The following is a 16,865-nucleotide window of genomic DNA, read 5'->3' on the forward strand; positions in this document are numbered from 1 at the left end:
GGTATTCTACATCTCTTCATGGTTGTTGCACATGAAGGTGGTCCTTTCAAGTCTGTTTGTAATTTGCAGCTCTTTGTTGTCAGTTTAGTTCTCTTTGTACTCTTTATGCATGCTACTTGTACATCATTGTAGTCTTTTTGTATGTTTTAAGTTGTTTTGCATCATTGTGGTGATTGAATGTCTTTTTGGTTGATTTCTGTTCTTTCAGACATGTGACTGGATAAAAATGTTAACAATCACTTCTTACAGAATACATTAAAACCCTTTCAATGCACAGAGATGGCTTGGCTTCATCTTGTGTTTCATTGCAATAAAAAAAATAAATAAATAAAAAAAGAAATATCGGTTTTTGAAGTTTTTAAATTCAATTTCAAAAGCTTGTGGCTGCTGTATTAGCTCTGCAGATTATGATCTGAGCAGAGCACAGAATTCCAATCTGACAGAAGTCTTTGGTTTAAGTCCAAAGATGGTCACTTCATCCCAGTGACTTACCTTTGGTACCATTTTGCACTCTTGAAGTCACCCTGAAGTAATCTTAGAAGTTTTTTCTATCTATACTCTGTGAACATAAGAGCACATAGGGCACCTATTATAGTAGCCATGCCTCTACATCCTCAAAGCCTCTGCTGAAATCCCCCTGGAAGATCAAGGACATGCAGGTCTGCTGACCCCACTTTAAGCATCACAAGCTACCTATTATTGCCTCTCCTGATGAAGCAGCCGCTGATGTGTATCTGGGGGAGGCTGATTGTCACTGTCTTCACAGGCAGCAGGATGCGATGTTCCTCTGATGGCGTGAATCTGTCAAGACCAGAAGATGCAATCCAGCTGTCCACCATATCTGCCCACAGTATTGCCACCTCTAACACATACACTTACAGTATTTTAACACATCCGCCTCAACACATTGACACCCCCTGGATGACACACGGCTTGTTAAAATTCAAGTCTATTTTTATTGATCATTGAACAGTAACATTTACTTTATTTTCCACCTATACGCTTTTGACAGTTCGATTTAAACAAAGATGGCTTCCACACAAGCCCACATCTCTCCTGTAATAGATTACAGGAGACACATCATTATTTTGAAGTAATAGCACATAACTACCGAAAAATGATCCGTTTTGGATATGGCCTGTTGACATTTCATCTCAAATAATGGTTTCTGTCCTAATATCTAATGTCCTATCCTCTAAGCTGCTAGCATTTTTAATAAAATAAATGCAGCCTCTGACTTGACTGATACTGCTTATGACCAGTGGATCGGGACAGAGAAAATCTGTTTTTAATACGGGAAAGCACAATTTTGACCTCTAAATGTAACTCAGCACCACAGGCAGCCGTAATATCATCAGTGATAATGGCAGAAAATGGCAGAGGGGAATCAAATCAGCACAGGCATGATGGATAGATGGAGGGAAGTTAGTAATGTCTGTCTTCACCCTCTGTCCCTTTCTCACATGCAGCTATCCTCCCAGTTCCATCACGCTGAATTATTATCCTTGGATGCTGAACTGCCGAAAACAGGCCTGCGTCAGTTATGGAAGTGTTGCACATTTGCAAGGAGGGTACATGTGAACATGCAAATAGGCTGCTGCATTAGCAATCGATGTCCTCGGGCAATGCCAGGCATTGTATGAGCTTGAGGTAAACTCGCCACCACACGGTTGAGATACTGATCCACACTCTCCGGGCATCTTTTACTCCTAAGCACTGAGCCTAATTTCACACTGCAACAAGGCATTGGTGCCTAACAGTATGCCACCAGAATATTAAAAAAAAATCCAATACTTGAAACGCAGATGTCACATGATTCTCTTTGAATATAGGTTGCCCTGCAAAAAGTAAAGGCATTCATCTCATGTCTAATTCAAGGGTTAATAGAAATTAAAAACAATTTCACAGTCTACTATAACAGGAGTGCTCATTTTATGGTAAATTAGGCTGTAACAATTGAGTTTGTTGGAAGGGGGGTGGTCCTCAGAAACTGTGCACAGCAGCATGCAATCAGCAAAGGCCTCAAGTGGGTCTATTCAATTGTAGAAAATAATTACACAAGAATAATACATTGTAATTCAATGTTGATAAGAAATGTACAAAGTAGTCCACATGAAGTGAGAGCTGTTCATCAGTCTCTGATCATTCTGGATTTGCACTGAGCTGAATGTCTCCACAGACCAGCTGCGGTCTTGCAGTCCTGTTCCAATGGGAGTCTGAGCCAGCTCCCATCTCCCACACTAAATCAGCTGGCTCGTGTGGGTCACTTGGCAGCCAGCTGCCACACCCCCCGTCTTTACCCTGTGCCAGGAACAGAACTGGGCTACGGGCCACTCCTTTTCAACAAGGGACCCCAAGAGCTTCGTCTGACCACTTCCTTCATGCTGAGCTGCTCCTGTGCACGGCTTCACTGAAGAGGAGACAAAAGCACAAGGGAGACATAGACATAAGCAGACCTATAAACACATAGCCATGGTTCATCAAGCCACTAAATCCTCCTCTGCTTCACAGTGATTTAATGACAGATAAGAGGTAGCCTTTGGCAGCCCACTTTTTAAAATTTAATTTTTAAGCAAAGACTGAAATAATTAGGGGTCATTTTCCTGCCAAGCAGCATAGCTCTTCAATGGTAGTTCAGCAACATTTTCCAAAGTGAGACATAATTACTGGCGAGACTAGTGATTTTGGATTAGTGCATTTATATTTAAATCAAGAGCTAATGTGGTCACAGATTGCAATTTTTGAATGTTTTGCAGCAGCATTGTATATAATAAAGAATTACCAGGGACCAGGCATCCTCATCTCTATAATTCAAGATTCAAACAACTTTATTGATCCAAGAGGGAAATTGTGTTGCCTTTTTACAGATGCTCTTCCGTGAAAAATAGAAAAGGAAAAAACTTCCACTAAACCAAGACAAGTACAATCTACTCAATCAATAAGTAAGAAAAAACCCAGCTAGAGAACAACACTTAAATTAAAATAATAAATGAATAAAAATAATATTTTTCCATTTTAAACATCCTTTTTACAGAAGGGGGATGAGTTGAACAGTTTATTGGCCACTGGGAGAGAGGATCTCCTGTGTTGTTCTGTGAAGCACTTGACTGTGATCAGTCTCTGGCTGAAAGGTCTCCTCTGTGCAGCCAGCACACAGTGAAGTGGGTGGGAGGGATTGTCCAGGATTGAGAAGAGCTTGGACAAGGTTTCTCTAAAGTCTGGACATGACGCAGCTTATTAGATTTTGCATTATTAACACTCAGTTTCTTGCTCTGAAGGAGTTTTGTAATAATTCAAAAGTTGCAACTGTTACTGTTACTTTATCACTACAAACAACCATGGACAATAACGTTGAACACAATCCTCAAACAAGCAAGTGACACCTCTGTCAGAACATGTCAATGAATGCCCTTAAATGTATTTTTTATTCAACTCCAGAAAGCCAATGCCAGTTATGCTTCTCAAAGTCTGACCACTACAGCATTACTTCCCAAGCCTTCATTTAACTTTTTTCTGCCTTCAAGGCATGCAAAGGACATTGTGCGAAATCCCTCTGACACCTTTCTACTCCTGCTGGTTCCATTTCAGGAATCGCCAGAGTCTTCTCACTGCGGTTGTTCCTTCTGTCAGGGAGCCTTGAGCTATGGATCCTCATTAGTCACTTTCCCTGAGACCACACTGACACCGGTGTTCCGTTCTCCCTCGCTCAAGAGTTGCTGAAGGCTAGCGCGGCCACACACAAACTCACAGGCACTATCACGAGCAAGGCGACATACTGGAGTTGGCCAATCATCAGAATCAACCAACCTTTGAGATGTTGTGAAAATCATGAACGTCCTGCCGCTAAGTAATGTTAACATGGGCTGAAAGGACTGGAGAGATCTGCGGTAAAGTTTCTTGCACAATGGTCCTTGGAGAAAATAGGAAAAGTTAAAAAGGAGCCCACCAGTGGTTTAGAATGTTTTACACCATTACCTACAAATTGTGTGTACCTTACATTACATTGTGATATGGCTAATCCATCACAAGGGGATAATTTGTCAGCTTGTTTTGGGTTAGTGCTGCTAGCAGAGACTAAAAACTCTGCTTAGAGGGGATTTCAGCTCCAAAAAGAATCACATCACTGGAGTACTATTGAGGAAGGGGGGATAAATACATTTAAAAAAAAAAAAATGGAAAAAAAATATCACTAAAAATAAACTGTTATGTGTGACTATAGCAGCAGTAGCTCAGTTGGTAAACCAGCTGTCCACAGATCAGTGTCAGTGGTTCAACTCCCGATCCTTCCTGGTTGAAGTGCACTTGGGCAAGACACTAAACCCCAAGTTTCTCCTGGTGGGTCAGGTGCACCTTGATGTGTGTGTGTGTGTGTGTGTGTGTGTGTGTGTGTGTGTGTGTGTGAGTGAGAGAGAGAGAATGGGAAACATTGTAACATGTAAACATGTGAAGTGTTTTGGATAACAGCACTTTACAGGCAGACCATTTACCAAAACTCCATACAAACAAGATATCCTAAATTGATTCTTGTATTAAAAGGAATAGTTCAACATTCTTTTTGCTTCGCTGGGCTTAACTAAGGGGTTTGGGACTATTGCAACGCATTTCCCATAAACAACTCAAAAAAGCAGCATGCTTGCCCACAAACGTTACACTAGCCATGCTGATACTTTAAACCAGATAGTAAGATATTCTAGAACAAGCTCTCGCTGCTTACAAAGCCAATAAGGCACTGACATACTAACTTAAGTTGTAGTTGTTCACTGTGATGAACTACACATTTCATACAAGTTGACTTTCATATGGTACACACGGACAATAATGGATCCTGAGAAAACCGATACGTCAATCTTAAAAGACCTTCATTACTAGTGGTGATGTAAAAAATATGGAGTGCAGAGCTAATGGGCTACAGCATGCAAAGAGCAACAGTATAGTTCCTTTAAAATGGAAAAATGCAGTGGCAGACCCACCTGAGGTTTGTATGGTCTCACTTCAGCAGACTGTCAGTCTCTGGGCACTCAGTGAGCGATAGCTGTGCCTGAAGGAAGGACAAAACGCAAATCAATACCTTGTCTAAAACACTGGGAGAAACTTGAGACAGAGATCATGCAATGTCTACAGGAGAAGATATGCTCATGCAACTCAAGCTTTCTTTTTTGGATAACTTTTTACAGGCAGAACCTTTCCAATGTTACAATAAGCAACCTTAAAGCAAATAAAAGTAACAGCAGCTCAACTGTACAGAAGATATTGACATAGATTTGACTTTGTTCATTTTAGCAAGAGTTGCATTAACACTACTCTAATATATTTTGTTAGTACACAGAACAGTTATTTTGGTACATAAAATTCACTACTGTATAATATTGGAAGTTACATTTTTCTTACTTTTGAGTCGATTCTTTTTGTTGCCATGACTGTAATAGTATTTTAAGAAATTGTGCGCATTTAACAGCAAGTTTATGTCAATGTATAAACACACTACGAAATTAAACATTTAGGGTTAGGTTACCTTTACAGTGGAGTTCTCTAGGTTATAACCATCCTCTCCATTGCACTGCCATTACTCTGTACTAAAGTAGGCATCGCGACAGCGTCATTCATGACAATGAAGCCTAGACCTGAATGGTGGTTTGAATTCAGTTAATTTTCAGATGCTATAAAAGCAATTCTCATTAACGATTACGACCACAGGTAAGAGGATTGAAAAAGTCTTATACATACCCAGGCATTCAATGCTTTAGAACTCTATACACATTAGGAAGCTATCCAGGTTATTTTAGAGGTCTTACCTCTGGGTCCTTTTTAAAAAGTATAGAAAGAGAGAGAAAAAATAAGTTGTGCTCTTTTGATGATCATTCAAGACATCATTTAGTAGGGTTAAAGTCTTCAGACGTCAATACATTCATTTAGATTTAAAATGCGGTTTTGAATGAGAAACAAAGGAAAACACCTACATCTGACTGCTGAAGGTTGTTTAAAAAAGGCCATTTCAGAATTTTACTAGGACAGGAAACAAATAAAGCAAGTTAAGTTTCATAAAAAAACAAACTAAGCTTTATTGACAAACTGCTGCAAAACATCTTTTGGACAGATTTAGTAACCTATTTAGGCAAGCTTACACAAGTAGCATAATGCATTTTATGGAGAGGGTACAGATACTAGTGGCAGAATAAGTACAGTTAGGATGTTTTAAAATATGTACAAGAGTTCGGATTGAGCTGCAGGATCCCTTCTCTATAGAAAGAGAAGACCCATGTGGAGATTTTTGTCCCAATCCTTTGTGTACTTTGTGCATGCAGTTTATAGAGAATCAGATCACAAAATGAAGACCTGAACTGATTTTAGCATAACAGCTGGCCGTCTTGGCCGTGTTCTCAATACACAAACATTTTGTCTTCTTAAATTTATTTTTTAACATGTAAAACAAATTGAGGATATGAGGACAGTCCATCTCAACAGTGTCTATTAGGGCTATATTTCAAAACTCTAAGTACAATGACAAATATTGCTGCCTAAGCCTAAATGGACAACGTTTTTACAACTATTTAAAAACAAACCATCATCCAGAAGGAATTGCACTGATTCCATTAACATTGATTCTTTAACCTTGACTTAATTTAAGGTTGTGTTTTTTTTGTTTCTATATTACATAATTGAAAGTTTAAAAGGTCTTTTTATTGAGCTATATTAACAGAATTTTGAAATGTAGCCTAAATGGGAATCTGCAACTGACCCTCAACAGATTCTTTGTATTTAAAAAAAATTAAAATGGATTCTTAGACAGGTGAATCATGAGCCATTAATTCCCCACGAAATGACTGCTCCTTAAAAAATGGAAAACTAACAATCAACAATGCAAAAAAGCCAGAGGGAGGTAAAAGGGTCAGAGAAGAAAATACAGCAAAAAAACAAACAAAATAAATAAATTTAAAAAAATAAAAAAAACGGGGGAAAACTAATTAAAAAGATAAATTAACAAAATAAAAAAATCTAATCAAATCAATGCCAACGTCTTTCTAACCAATCTAAAAGCCACTTTGGTTGGTTGGGGGGAATGGCTGGTTAACTGGTTTACCAAATTTGGGTTTGGGGGGGAGGGGTGGGGGGTTGAGTGGGGTTTGTGGTCAAATCTCAAAAAAAAAAAAAAAATAAAAAAATAAAAATAAAAATTCTAATTAAAAAAAAAAAAAAGTTCCAATTCTCAGTTCCCAATTTGTTCTCTTGTATAAAGTCCGGTGTAGGAAAAGACCAAACCAAAGACAAAACGGACAATTACTTTTGTCAGGCTGCTTATAGCGAGAGCTGCCATTGTAGACAGGCGGTAGTCAGGGCAACATGTTAAGGATGAAGAGTCCACTTCAGTACTGTTGGTATGGGTGATCCCGGTAAGACGTCTTGGCAACTCTGGAGGGGGGAGGGGCTTTCCCTGATCGCTGGGTCCCATTCCAGTCATCTTGGCCTGGAAAGATCAAAAAAATAAAAACATTTACCATTCAATATAATCGCAAAACAAATTTTGGTTAGTGGACATTAAACATACCCTGTTGTTAAGTGTTCTGTAAACAAAGTCATATTCACAGTCAACAAGACTGTGCTTTGCTCTGCCTGCCCAGCAAAAACCAAATAGAGAGATACTCATAAAAACAGCTGTCAAAAGCTCCACAGGGTATCTTTAAAATTACTACCTAAAGGATTTAATTTCAAAATTTGGAGGGCAAGTTGGCAGGTGATTCAAAAAGTTACTTAATTCATACTCCAAAAAAGTTGCATACAGTCACATGGTGGGCTAGACAATAACTTTTGTTAAACAGGACAATAAAATGATTCCGCCAGCTGAGAAACTGGAATTCCTCATGATAGCAGGAAAGTAAACACAGGACACTTTGCATATTAAAGGTGTGTAACATGCTTATATTTAGAAAATACTGGGATGATGTGAGCTGCATTGTTGAGAGTAAATAAGGTTTTTCCTTACCATATGACTCGTATGACTCTGTGGTCTCTCCGTGTCCGTAGTCGTAGTATTCTGGTTCTCTAGTGGTCAAAAAACATGGGGAGAATAAGAAAAAAATAACTTCTAATCTCTGAAAAACATCATGTAGTGGCTGACTATAAGTTCTAGAGGGATGATATTTGGTTTCCACAAATAAGATCAAAGCCTGGCTCTCTGGCATGGAACATCTGAGTCCCAGCTGGTTCTCCCAAATAACACCACCATCTAAACCATGAAACATGGAGCACCATCAACACTAAATTTGAGCACAGTGGCTAAAAAGTATTTCTGCTGCTCTAAAATCTAATTTCAAGTCAAACTAGCAAGCAGGCAATGTGTGTGCACTTTGAGAAAAGCAGGTGAAAACCAAAGAGACGTCTGATTCACTCACGCCTGCGGCTGACTGTAATAGCTGTCGTATGACTCGTAGGCCGTGTCTGTGTAGCTCTCATCGTAGCCCTGGAGAGGGAAGGAAACAGAGAGAGATTTAAGAGAGGCTTCCTCATGAATCATGAATGTCAAGATGTCCCCAAAGTAGTACACTGATACTAAAGCAGACATGCTCTCCTTATGTCTCAAGCCTCTGAACTCACTTATTCCTATGATGACAGACAAGCAATTTAAAGTTAACAGAGGACCTAGAACAATCTCATTCATGTGTTGGACAGGTAAGATTTATCTACATCAAACCTGAGAGCATCGCATCTCAACAGGAAAAGTCATCTTCTGAATGTTCCACAACATTTTTTTCATGATTCCTCATTTTCAACATCTGCCTTAGAGGTCTTTTACCTACTACGTTAAATGTAACAGTGACTGTGCAGCAAATAACTACACAAATAAAATCAAAACTATCCTCCACAGCCAGCTGTACTAACATATTCATCGTAGCTCTCAGCAGCTGCAGCAGGGGCGTGTTGATGGGGGGGCGGAGGTGCCATCCTCTGTGGGGGTCCGGCTGCCGGAGGCCTGGCACGGGGTGCTGATGCTCCCCTGGCAGGTGCTGCTGGGGGTCCTCCTCGGCCTGATGGGGCGCCCCTCACTGCACCACCTCTAGCTGGACCGCCTCGAGTCACACCTCCCCTAGCAGCAGTGCCACGAGGGGGCATTCCCCTGCCCCTGGTGAAAACAACAGTGTGGATCAATAGAGCTTTTGTTTTTTTTGCTTTTTAACATAACGAATACCAGTTTTTTTTGGATGAGGGAACATCTCATTCAATGGAGCAGGTTCCCCCAGCTGATTTGTTTTTCATTGTTTTTAAGACAACAACCGAAGAGACAAAATAGCTAAACACTGTTAATTTAAGAAAATGACCCAAGTTATTCTTTAAAGAAATAGTTTGACTTTCTTAGAAATATGTGCACATTCAAACTATAACCATTAGCCAGTTAGCACAGCTCAGCATAAACAGACTAAACTGGAACACAGCCAGACTGGTTCTGTACAAAAATAAGCTCATTTTATAAGCTCATTCCTTAACAGGTTAAGTCGTCTTTGTGTTAATGAGGTTGTGGAGCCATAATAGGTATCGCCCCCTTTTTTTAGTCTTTATGTTATGCTAAGTGTCTTCTTGGTCCAACTACATACACATGTATATTTAGAATTTATCCTCTGCCTCAATACCACCAGGTAGTATTAATGTTCTGGCTTATCAGTTAATAAGGAATAAGAACACAAAAGCTACACAATTACTAAAGTGTTTTTTAGATGTAACTTTATGCCCTTCCTTGCTCAGCATTTTCACTGACATACATTTAGTGGTACATAAGCAGCAGTGTCTTAGTATTGCCTCAGTGACCCAGCAGCCTGTTTATGAGAAACCCTAAGTGTGTGTGCATGCGTCTCCTAACCTGTGTGCTCCAGCAGGGGGGACTCCGCGGCCCCTGACCGGCATGCCTCCTCGGCCTCGGGCTCCATGATCCTGGCCTCCATTCAGGTAGCTCATCTCCATGAACTGCTCTTGGCAGATATCGTCCATCATATCCTAAAAACAAACAAAAAGAAAATAAAGGCAGAAGAGAGGGTGAGAAACAAGATCATATAAAACGTGAAAAGTCAAAGGAAACAGTGTGGAAAGGAGTGCTGAATAAAATAGTGAAACACAATTAGAGAGCTGCTCAAAACATGACATCCCTCTAATGACTAACGGAGCGAGTGAAAGAAAAAGTCTGAGTGCCAGTGACTCAGAGTGTTCAAGAGAAGAGATTGTGAGGGTCATGGATGTGGGAGGCTGGAAAGCATCCATCCACACTCACTGCTTTCCCTTTGCTTCTCCATCATGCACAAAATGTAAATCGCATCTCCTTGTACTTCTTAACAAATCTGGCATATGTGCATCAATGGTTACCTTATTCTATCCTCAAAAACAATAAGTTGGGGTGGATTAGTGAAGTTGCCTGTCTGAGCAGCACAAATCCTGCAACACAATCCACCGCCTTTCTTCAGGGAGCAATCGCAAGAGCTGCACTGTGACCCAATCAATTCTCTTTCATAAATCAGCCCCTGGACTGGAATGGTCACAAAGCTCTAATGACAGTGAAAAGAAGGAAAAGAATGGATACTGGGATATGCAGATGGCAGACTTAAATTAATCTCCAGCAACAGCAGGAAAACTAAGGCATTTGACTGATTACAAATTCATCTTAGACGAAGAGCACTGTGACAGCAGCTGCAGCTAACAAGCCGGATATTTGGTCTTAACCAAGCAATTTTGACACATTCCTTTTATACATTACATTCCCAGAAAATATAATTTTAAAAAGTGCCACTGTCAAGAACTGAAATGATCTATAAATCCAACTGAGGAACAATGCTCTGATTTTATTTTGGTACACCGATATAAAGAGTATAAGGTAGGCAAGTGGGTAAGTACGGGTAATATATAAAACATTTCCTAACAAATCACATCAATCTATTTTCTGAGAACCAGTGGCATGTATTAAAATGCAGTCCAATTCTAAATGAAGGCCGTCAAGCCTGACAGATGATGGTCTTAAACTGAATTGACATGTTGTGCTTTTCAGATAATAATTGCAATACCAACATCCCTAGTAGTTCATATACTCATTCACCTCTCATCTGATCCAAATTATTCTCTCTTCTATAGAACCCTGCACACTAATTAAAAAATGTAAGGCATCTCACAAACCCCTGGGCCTATTGGCCTGCTTTGGCACGAGCCATTGTTAGAACACTATGGGCTTCAGCCGGGCTTGACAGCAGATGGGGTTGGCCTGCGCTCAAGAATCTCTCAGTATAAAACCAATAAAGCAGGCGTAGGCCGTGCTGGGTGAATATGCCCACATATCTGTCTAGGAGCTGTAAATCTCCAGGCTGATTCTCCTCACTTCCTGAAGAATGTTAAAGACACAGTGATGGACAGATGTGTAAGAAAGCAACAAGGAGGGGTAACAATGCTGACACATTAAAAGCCACCCAATTAGTATTCCTCCTAGGCTGACTGCTTTACACCCTTAGACAGCACCATCAGGTCTGTTTGCTCCAGGTAATTCCCACTGCCATCTCCTCTAGCTGTGGTGCTAGATCCCTTCACTGAGCTTAGTCTAACACACATGCTGCAATTTGCTCCACCATTCTCAATGGCCCACCAAGTCGGTGATCCAAGAACCCTTTTAGCCAGGGTTCATGAAACTTTCTCACTAGGGAGCTTAATATTCTCACAACTCTGTGAATTACAGTTTTTGTTTTAAATTTAAAACTCTAACAAGAAAAATGCATTATTATGCTAACTCTTCTTGTAAGCTGACCCCAGGGTAGAAACACTGTCTTACAGTCTAAGCATGTGTGTGGTTTTTGTTTTACATCTATAATTTTTCTGATTTGTCATCCAAAATAATTTGCAAAAGTTCTGATTTTTGACTCATGTGCAAGTCTTTTTTATATCAATGTTTCCTCCAATTTCAGCTTCTTATCTGAAATAATTTGGTGTTTTCTTTTTAAAGCCAAACGTTTGGAGTTTCAGGCTTTTGATTAGTAAAACACAACCTATCAGAAAATACCAACTTTATTAAAACTGTATCTTGCTATTTTCACTGGCTACTCTCTGATTTATGCATTTAGAACAGTAAAGCCCTCTAAGGGCAGAAGTCTAAAGACATCACTTGACCCTCTGGCAACTTGAGCTTGTGTCAATGTACTTGACATTTCACAGGCTAAATGACAGTACATTAATAATCAACAGGTTAATTACCAAGAGAAAAACAAGTTATTCAGATATAGATAGGGCCCCACCAGGCAACAAGAAGCCAACAAGTTAAGACTCACAGGACACAGGAACTTCTTGACCTCCTCCATGGCGTGTGCCATGCGCAGGTAGGCATCAGGCACAGGGGCAAACACCTCAATAAACACGTGCAGCTCCATAGACAAGTGGGCGTACTTGGGCTCACCGCCTTTCCTCAGATCCTCCTCCTGAAACAAGAGCAATATCGCAGGAGTGTCAGCAAGCCAAAGAGAGCGTATCACAAAGAAATTAAACAAATTATGTCAGAACTAATCATATATCCTCTACCACCAGGAGCAGCAGGTCTAAGTGTTGTGATTATTAAGCTATATAAAGAAAGTGAATACATCAGACTAGTACGTAGCAGGTTTAGTGAGCTATCCTGAAGATTCCTGAACAGATGTGTGGTGCACAGATGCCCTTTGCTTTAAGTTCACTCGAGTTTACCTGCAAGTTGAGACCATCCGGGCTCACTGCCCGCCATCCCTCTCCAGTACAGCCCAGATGTGTGATGGCTTCAGATACCCTTCTCGCAGGTGTGTCATACCGCGTGTGTGTGTGTGAGTAGTACCTTGGCTTTGTCTCTCATGGATCCCTTGCCCAACACAGAGATCTTGGCTCCAGTTTCTTCCTGCAGACGTTTGATTGTGTTGCCCTGAGGTCCCAAAATCTTCCCCACAAAATTGAACTAAAAGCAAAACAAAGCAAAACAAAATCAGCCTGACAATTACAGCATTGAGGAAAGTTTAAAGCTATGAGAGAAAAAAAGAGCAATCACCATCAGGGATCCACATACTGCTGCCTAAGTAGTAGATTTACCAGAGAAGGTCAATATGATCTCTTCAGGGCAGTCAGTTACTATTCACTACCAGTCACCCAAACATTGAGCGAGAGCCAAGCTGTGATATAAAGCTGCAGTCTTTACCTCCTCGATCTTTGAACATCATAATTGCCCTGTACATGATGTGTCCTACAATTAGCTGTCATTGCCAAACACATTTAGCTAAGGTTGTCCCCTCAACGGAAGCAATTCCTCCTGGACTTGTAAAAGTAGCTTCTATAATCTGAAAACGCTCATCAGCTCGGACACAGCCGACTGACGTACAAAACCCAACCAAGTGTGTGAGATCAGACGTCTGTCTCACCTCAACACTGAAGTCTTACATCATATTGATCTAACAGCCGGGATCGGCCACATTTAGCTCTCATTAACATCAAAATAAATCCTAAAAAACACACATCACGGACTTTGGACAGATGTTGTATAGGTGACTCAAACTAATGCAAACAATTTAACGACACGCAGAAGAGGAATTAGTTAACTAGCAGCATTGTCTTTGCTTTTTACAGGACACAACAAACGTTCAGGCCTTCTGCACAATAAAAACATAATCCTTAAGTCAATGCAGCGTTATGTGAGCCAGATATAGATTGAACTGAAAGATGAATACACCTGAAGTTACATTAAGCCAATGGCACATTGATCACAAACAGAAGGGCCAATATATAGAAACATATACAGATACACTAAAATATAGAGCTATCTTAACTATAGTAACATTAACATTTTGATCCTTTTAGTGATATTTTAAGACGTGTCAGTATTGGCTCCAATTATATGGTGGAGCTTAAAGATCATAGTTGAAAGGAGTAATTTGAGACTCCCTGGTAACCCCATGGCTTTCTGTAATTGAAACCCAGCTGCAGGATAAATTAAATCAAGAGGGGTTCAAAGTAGAAAAAAAAAAGGAGAGAGAAGAAGAGGGAAACAATGAGGGGCAAAGACAGCTCACCTTCGGGTACCGTTTGACAGGTATGAGTACTCGCTCCTTGAGTTTGATGTTGTTTGTTGTGAAAAGGTCAAGGTATGTTTCTGTCTCCTTTTTAGCCTCACCTTTCTGGATTCTCTCAATTTCTGTAAGGAAAGAAGTACTGTTTCAGGCAAAGTGTCTATGCAAACAAACAGGATTCAAAGACAGACAGCACAGTGGGATCATAAGGAAGAAGCTCTTTCAGGAAAGTAGTGATTTGTTGCTTTCCAGGTAATAATCTAGATGTCATATTTAACACTTAGTTACAATAAGTTAAAACAGTAATGTCTTTAGACACTTTGGTTACAGTTGAAGCAGTTAATGCAGATTCCAAAAACATTCAATTTAAATTAAAACCATTCACTTTTCAGCTAGATTATCAAAAACATCTAGAGTTCTTTTGACTCACCAAATCATTAACTAAACAACAAACAATGGTGCCTCCAGATTTCAGGATGTTACAGAGTGTACGTGGTGCTTTTCATTTAACACCTTTTTGGGATCACTAGTCAACATCCCGAATACAGATGAAACCACTGATTAATTCATTAAATGGCAGCGATTTTGAAGACTGATGAACTGCTTTAGCAATTACCAAGAAAAACGCCAAACACTCTCTGGTTGCCGCTCGTTAAACGTGGGTACTTGATTTCTTTCTTTTTTTTTTTTTTAATTTCTACTGCTGGTCTGACAGAACAGCACATCTGAAGTGCCCTGAAAGCATGCTGCGTTGGGCGTCTTTTCACAATTAGCCATTTTATATACAGAAACCATAGCAATTAGTTCCTAGTTGGCCTGATCTCTAACCTTTCAAACCAAAATATTCGTAGCTATGTTATCAATCATAACCCTCAGCTCTTCCTCGCACTATTTGCAACTTCTTACATGTGGCACACCATCTAGACCTCAGCACCACCTTAAACCACATCCTTTCTTCTGCCCATGACAACCCCTGAGCATGCAATGTAGCAAACACTTCAGCTACATCACAGTCTACCAGCTGATGTAACCTCAGTAGAGGTTTACCGGACAAAACCCCACAGAATGTCCTGATGCACTGTGTCTGTCTTATTATTACTTTTAGTTTTAGTGATGGAGCCTAAATGTTGCACATACTGTTAGAAACAGCCACTGGATCACTGGTAGTGGTTGGTTACCCCAGACAGTTGAGTGGAGCAGAAAGTAAGACCTACAAAAACGATTCACATCCACAGACAGAGCACGTGTGCAGCCAACAAGATAAACAAATAACTTCACTAGCTGTTGTTTAGTTCATTTATAACCAAGTAGGCAGCTTAGAATGTCCTAACGCTTTATGGTGCATTTTTATTATCAGTAACGTTAGCATCGCTGATACCCCAGAAGATTTGTGGTCCTCAGTAGCCATCCTATGGTACATAACGCCATACTAGGAAAACAGTATTCCACATATTTTGCAACATAAATATTTTTTTCTATGTTGTTTGTAACAGGGGATATTAACAATAAAAAATATATAAAGAAAGCCAAAGACAGCGGACAACCACAGCAAAAAAACGGAATACCCGTTTCAGTCTTTTGTTTAGTCTCCTCTCCAGTTGTGCTACAGGACCGCAGCCCCGGCAGCTGCCAACTGCAGTGTGGGACTCAAGGACACTTCTGCAACCGCCGGCAGACAGCGTCTCCCCCCTCGGCTCTGAAGTACCGAGGTGACCCCACGTCTCGGGTACCGGAGCTGCGCAACGTAGCTGACAACCTCGTGAGCTCAGCAGGGACTCTCCGCACCGGAAAGTGGAGTTTTAGGTTAAAACTCGAGCACGAGCCACAGCTGGAATAGGGAAAAGTGATTTGACCTGTCACAGCTGCGCGAAAGGAAGCGGAAATTAGTTAACGTTAGCCTATTTGAAAGTGTGTCTCAACGGTGAGACCTTTAGGTTGTGTGCAACTTCAGTAATTAGTCCGTTGTCAAATTAATCACCGTGTGAGCACATTTATCATTACATGCCGCCCCGCGTTAACGTTAATGCGCTATAGAAGCACTTAGTGTTGCGTTTAATGGGGCAGTGCACGTCCCGCAAACACATGGCGCTCAAAGCGTAGAAGTGTGCGTTCACAAGCCGTGTGCGGCCCCTTTTGGAATAACTCTCGAGTATAAACCGCATTTCGAAGGAGGAAATACTCGAAATTGTACTTTACCTGCGTTTAAAAGTTTCATAGCGTGCGTAAACGACGAGTCCAGGCTGTCCTTCTCCGCCATCAGCTGGGGAAGGTATTTGTCGTCGTTCTCCATTTTGACTTTAGCGGGGGGGTAGTCAGTTTCGGTGCAACAAAAAACACCGTGTGAAAAAAATACCCAACAATAATAGAAAAAAGTAGTCCAGTTATGTAACTACGGAGTGCCGCGTATCCTCTGTGCAGACGGCGCTTCGCATGGGGCTCCCGGGCGATTCTGCGACGGACGGGTCCGCTACTTTGTACGTTTGCGGTTTTCCGGCTGGTCTCTCTTCTCAGCAGCGCTGACTAGATGGAAATGGGAGAACAAAAGCGGCGAAAGACTGGAAGAATAGTGATCCGACTCACGCAGACGGAAGTGAGCTCACAAGCACGTAGTTCTTCGGTCTGACGCCGCCTACTGTGTGAATGCGCGCCGCCTCGAAGTCGCGGCGATCTACCATCAGATTGTCAGGACTTGGAGGGTGTGTTTACTGTTACAATATACATATCTGGAGTTCTCAGGAAGTGTTGAAGCCCACAGTGATTAGAAAAACTCTAATGCAAACTTAGGAGGGTTGCTCAAAAGTAATTTGGTTTCACATATTGTTACTGGGATATGCA

At 40.8% G+C, this 16,865-nt stretch overlaps 1 protein-coding gene across 8 annotated transcripts; it reads right to left on the reverse strand.

Moving 5' to 3' along the window:
• Positions 1 to 947: 947 nt before the first annotated feature.
• khdrbs1b (KH domain containing, RNA binding, signal transduction associated 1b) lies at positions 948 to 16,634 on the reverse strand. Of its 8 annotated transcripts, XR_010914658.1 has the most exons (15): positions 16,227 to 16,634; positions 14,034 to 14,155; positions 12,812 to 12,928; positions 12,282 to 12,428; positions 9,848 to 9,981; positions 8,875 to 9,115; positions 8,388 to 8,455; positions 7,979 to 8,037; positions 7,280 to 7,462; positions 5,958 to 6,003; positions 5,725 to 5,801; positions 5,513 to 5,621; positions 5,389 to 5,417; positions 4,971 to 5,038; positions 949 to 2,410 (listed from the first exon to the last, which is right to left on the reverse strand). XR_010914658.1 is itself a non-coding variant. In XM_067507561.1 (9 exons), the coding sequence occupies exons 1-9, from the start codon at positions 16,318 to 16,320 to the stop codon at positions 7,362 to 7,364; spliced, it is 1,083 nt and encodes a 360-aa protein (XP_067363662.1). In that variant the 5' UTR covers positions 16,321 to 16,634; the 3' UTR covers positions 6,035 to 7,361. The 8 variants fall into 8 exon arrangements, 1 of the variants encoding a protein (XP_067363662.1); XR_010914653.1 differs by having other exon boundaries at positions 948 to 2,410; positions 5,513 to 5,801; XR_010914660.1 differs by lacking the exon at positions 5,389 to 5,417.
• Positions 16,635 to 16,865: the final 231 nt, after the last annotated feature.

The sequence above is a fragment of the Channa argus genome, chromosome 1 (assembly GCF_033026475.1).
Source record: "Channa argus isolate prfri chromosome 1, Channa argus male v1.0, whole genome shotgun sequence".
NCBI classification, from domain to species: domain Eukaryota; kingdom Metazoa; phylum Chordata; class Actinopteri; order Anabantiformes; family Channidae; genus Channa; species Channa argus.

Bases quoted from the DNA above. Each gene is read 5' to 3' on its own strand.
- khdrbs1b (XM_067507561.1), bottom strand. From the start codon at position 16,320: ATGGAGAACGACGACAAATACCTTCCCCAGCTGATGGCGGAGAAGGAC. The intron at 14,156-16,226 runs GTAAAGTACAAT...CTTTCCTTACAG, and splicing joins TATGAAACTTTTAAACGCAG to AAATTGAGAGAATCCAGAAA. The intron at 9,982-12,281 runs GTGAGTCTTAAC...GTTTGTTTTTAG, and splicing joins TCAAGAAGTTCCTGTGTCCT to GATATGATGGACGATATCTG.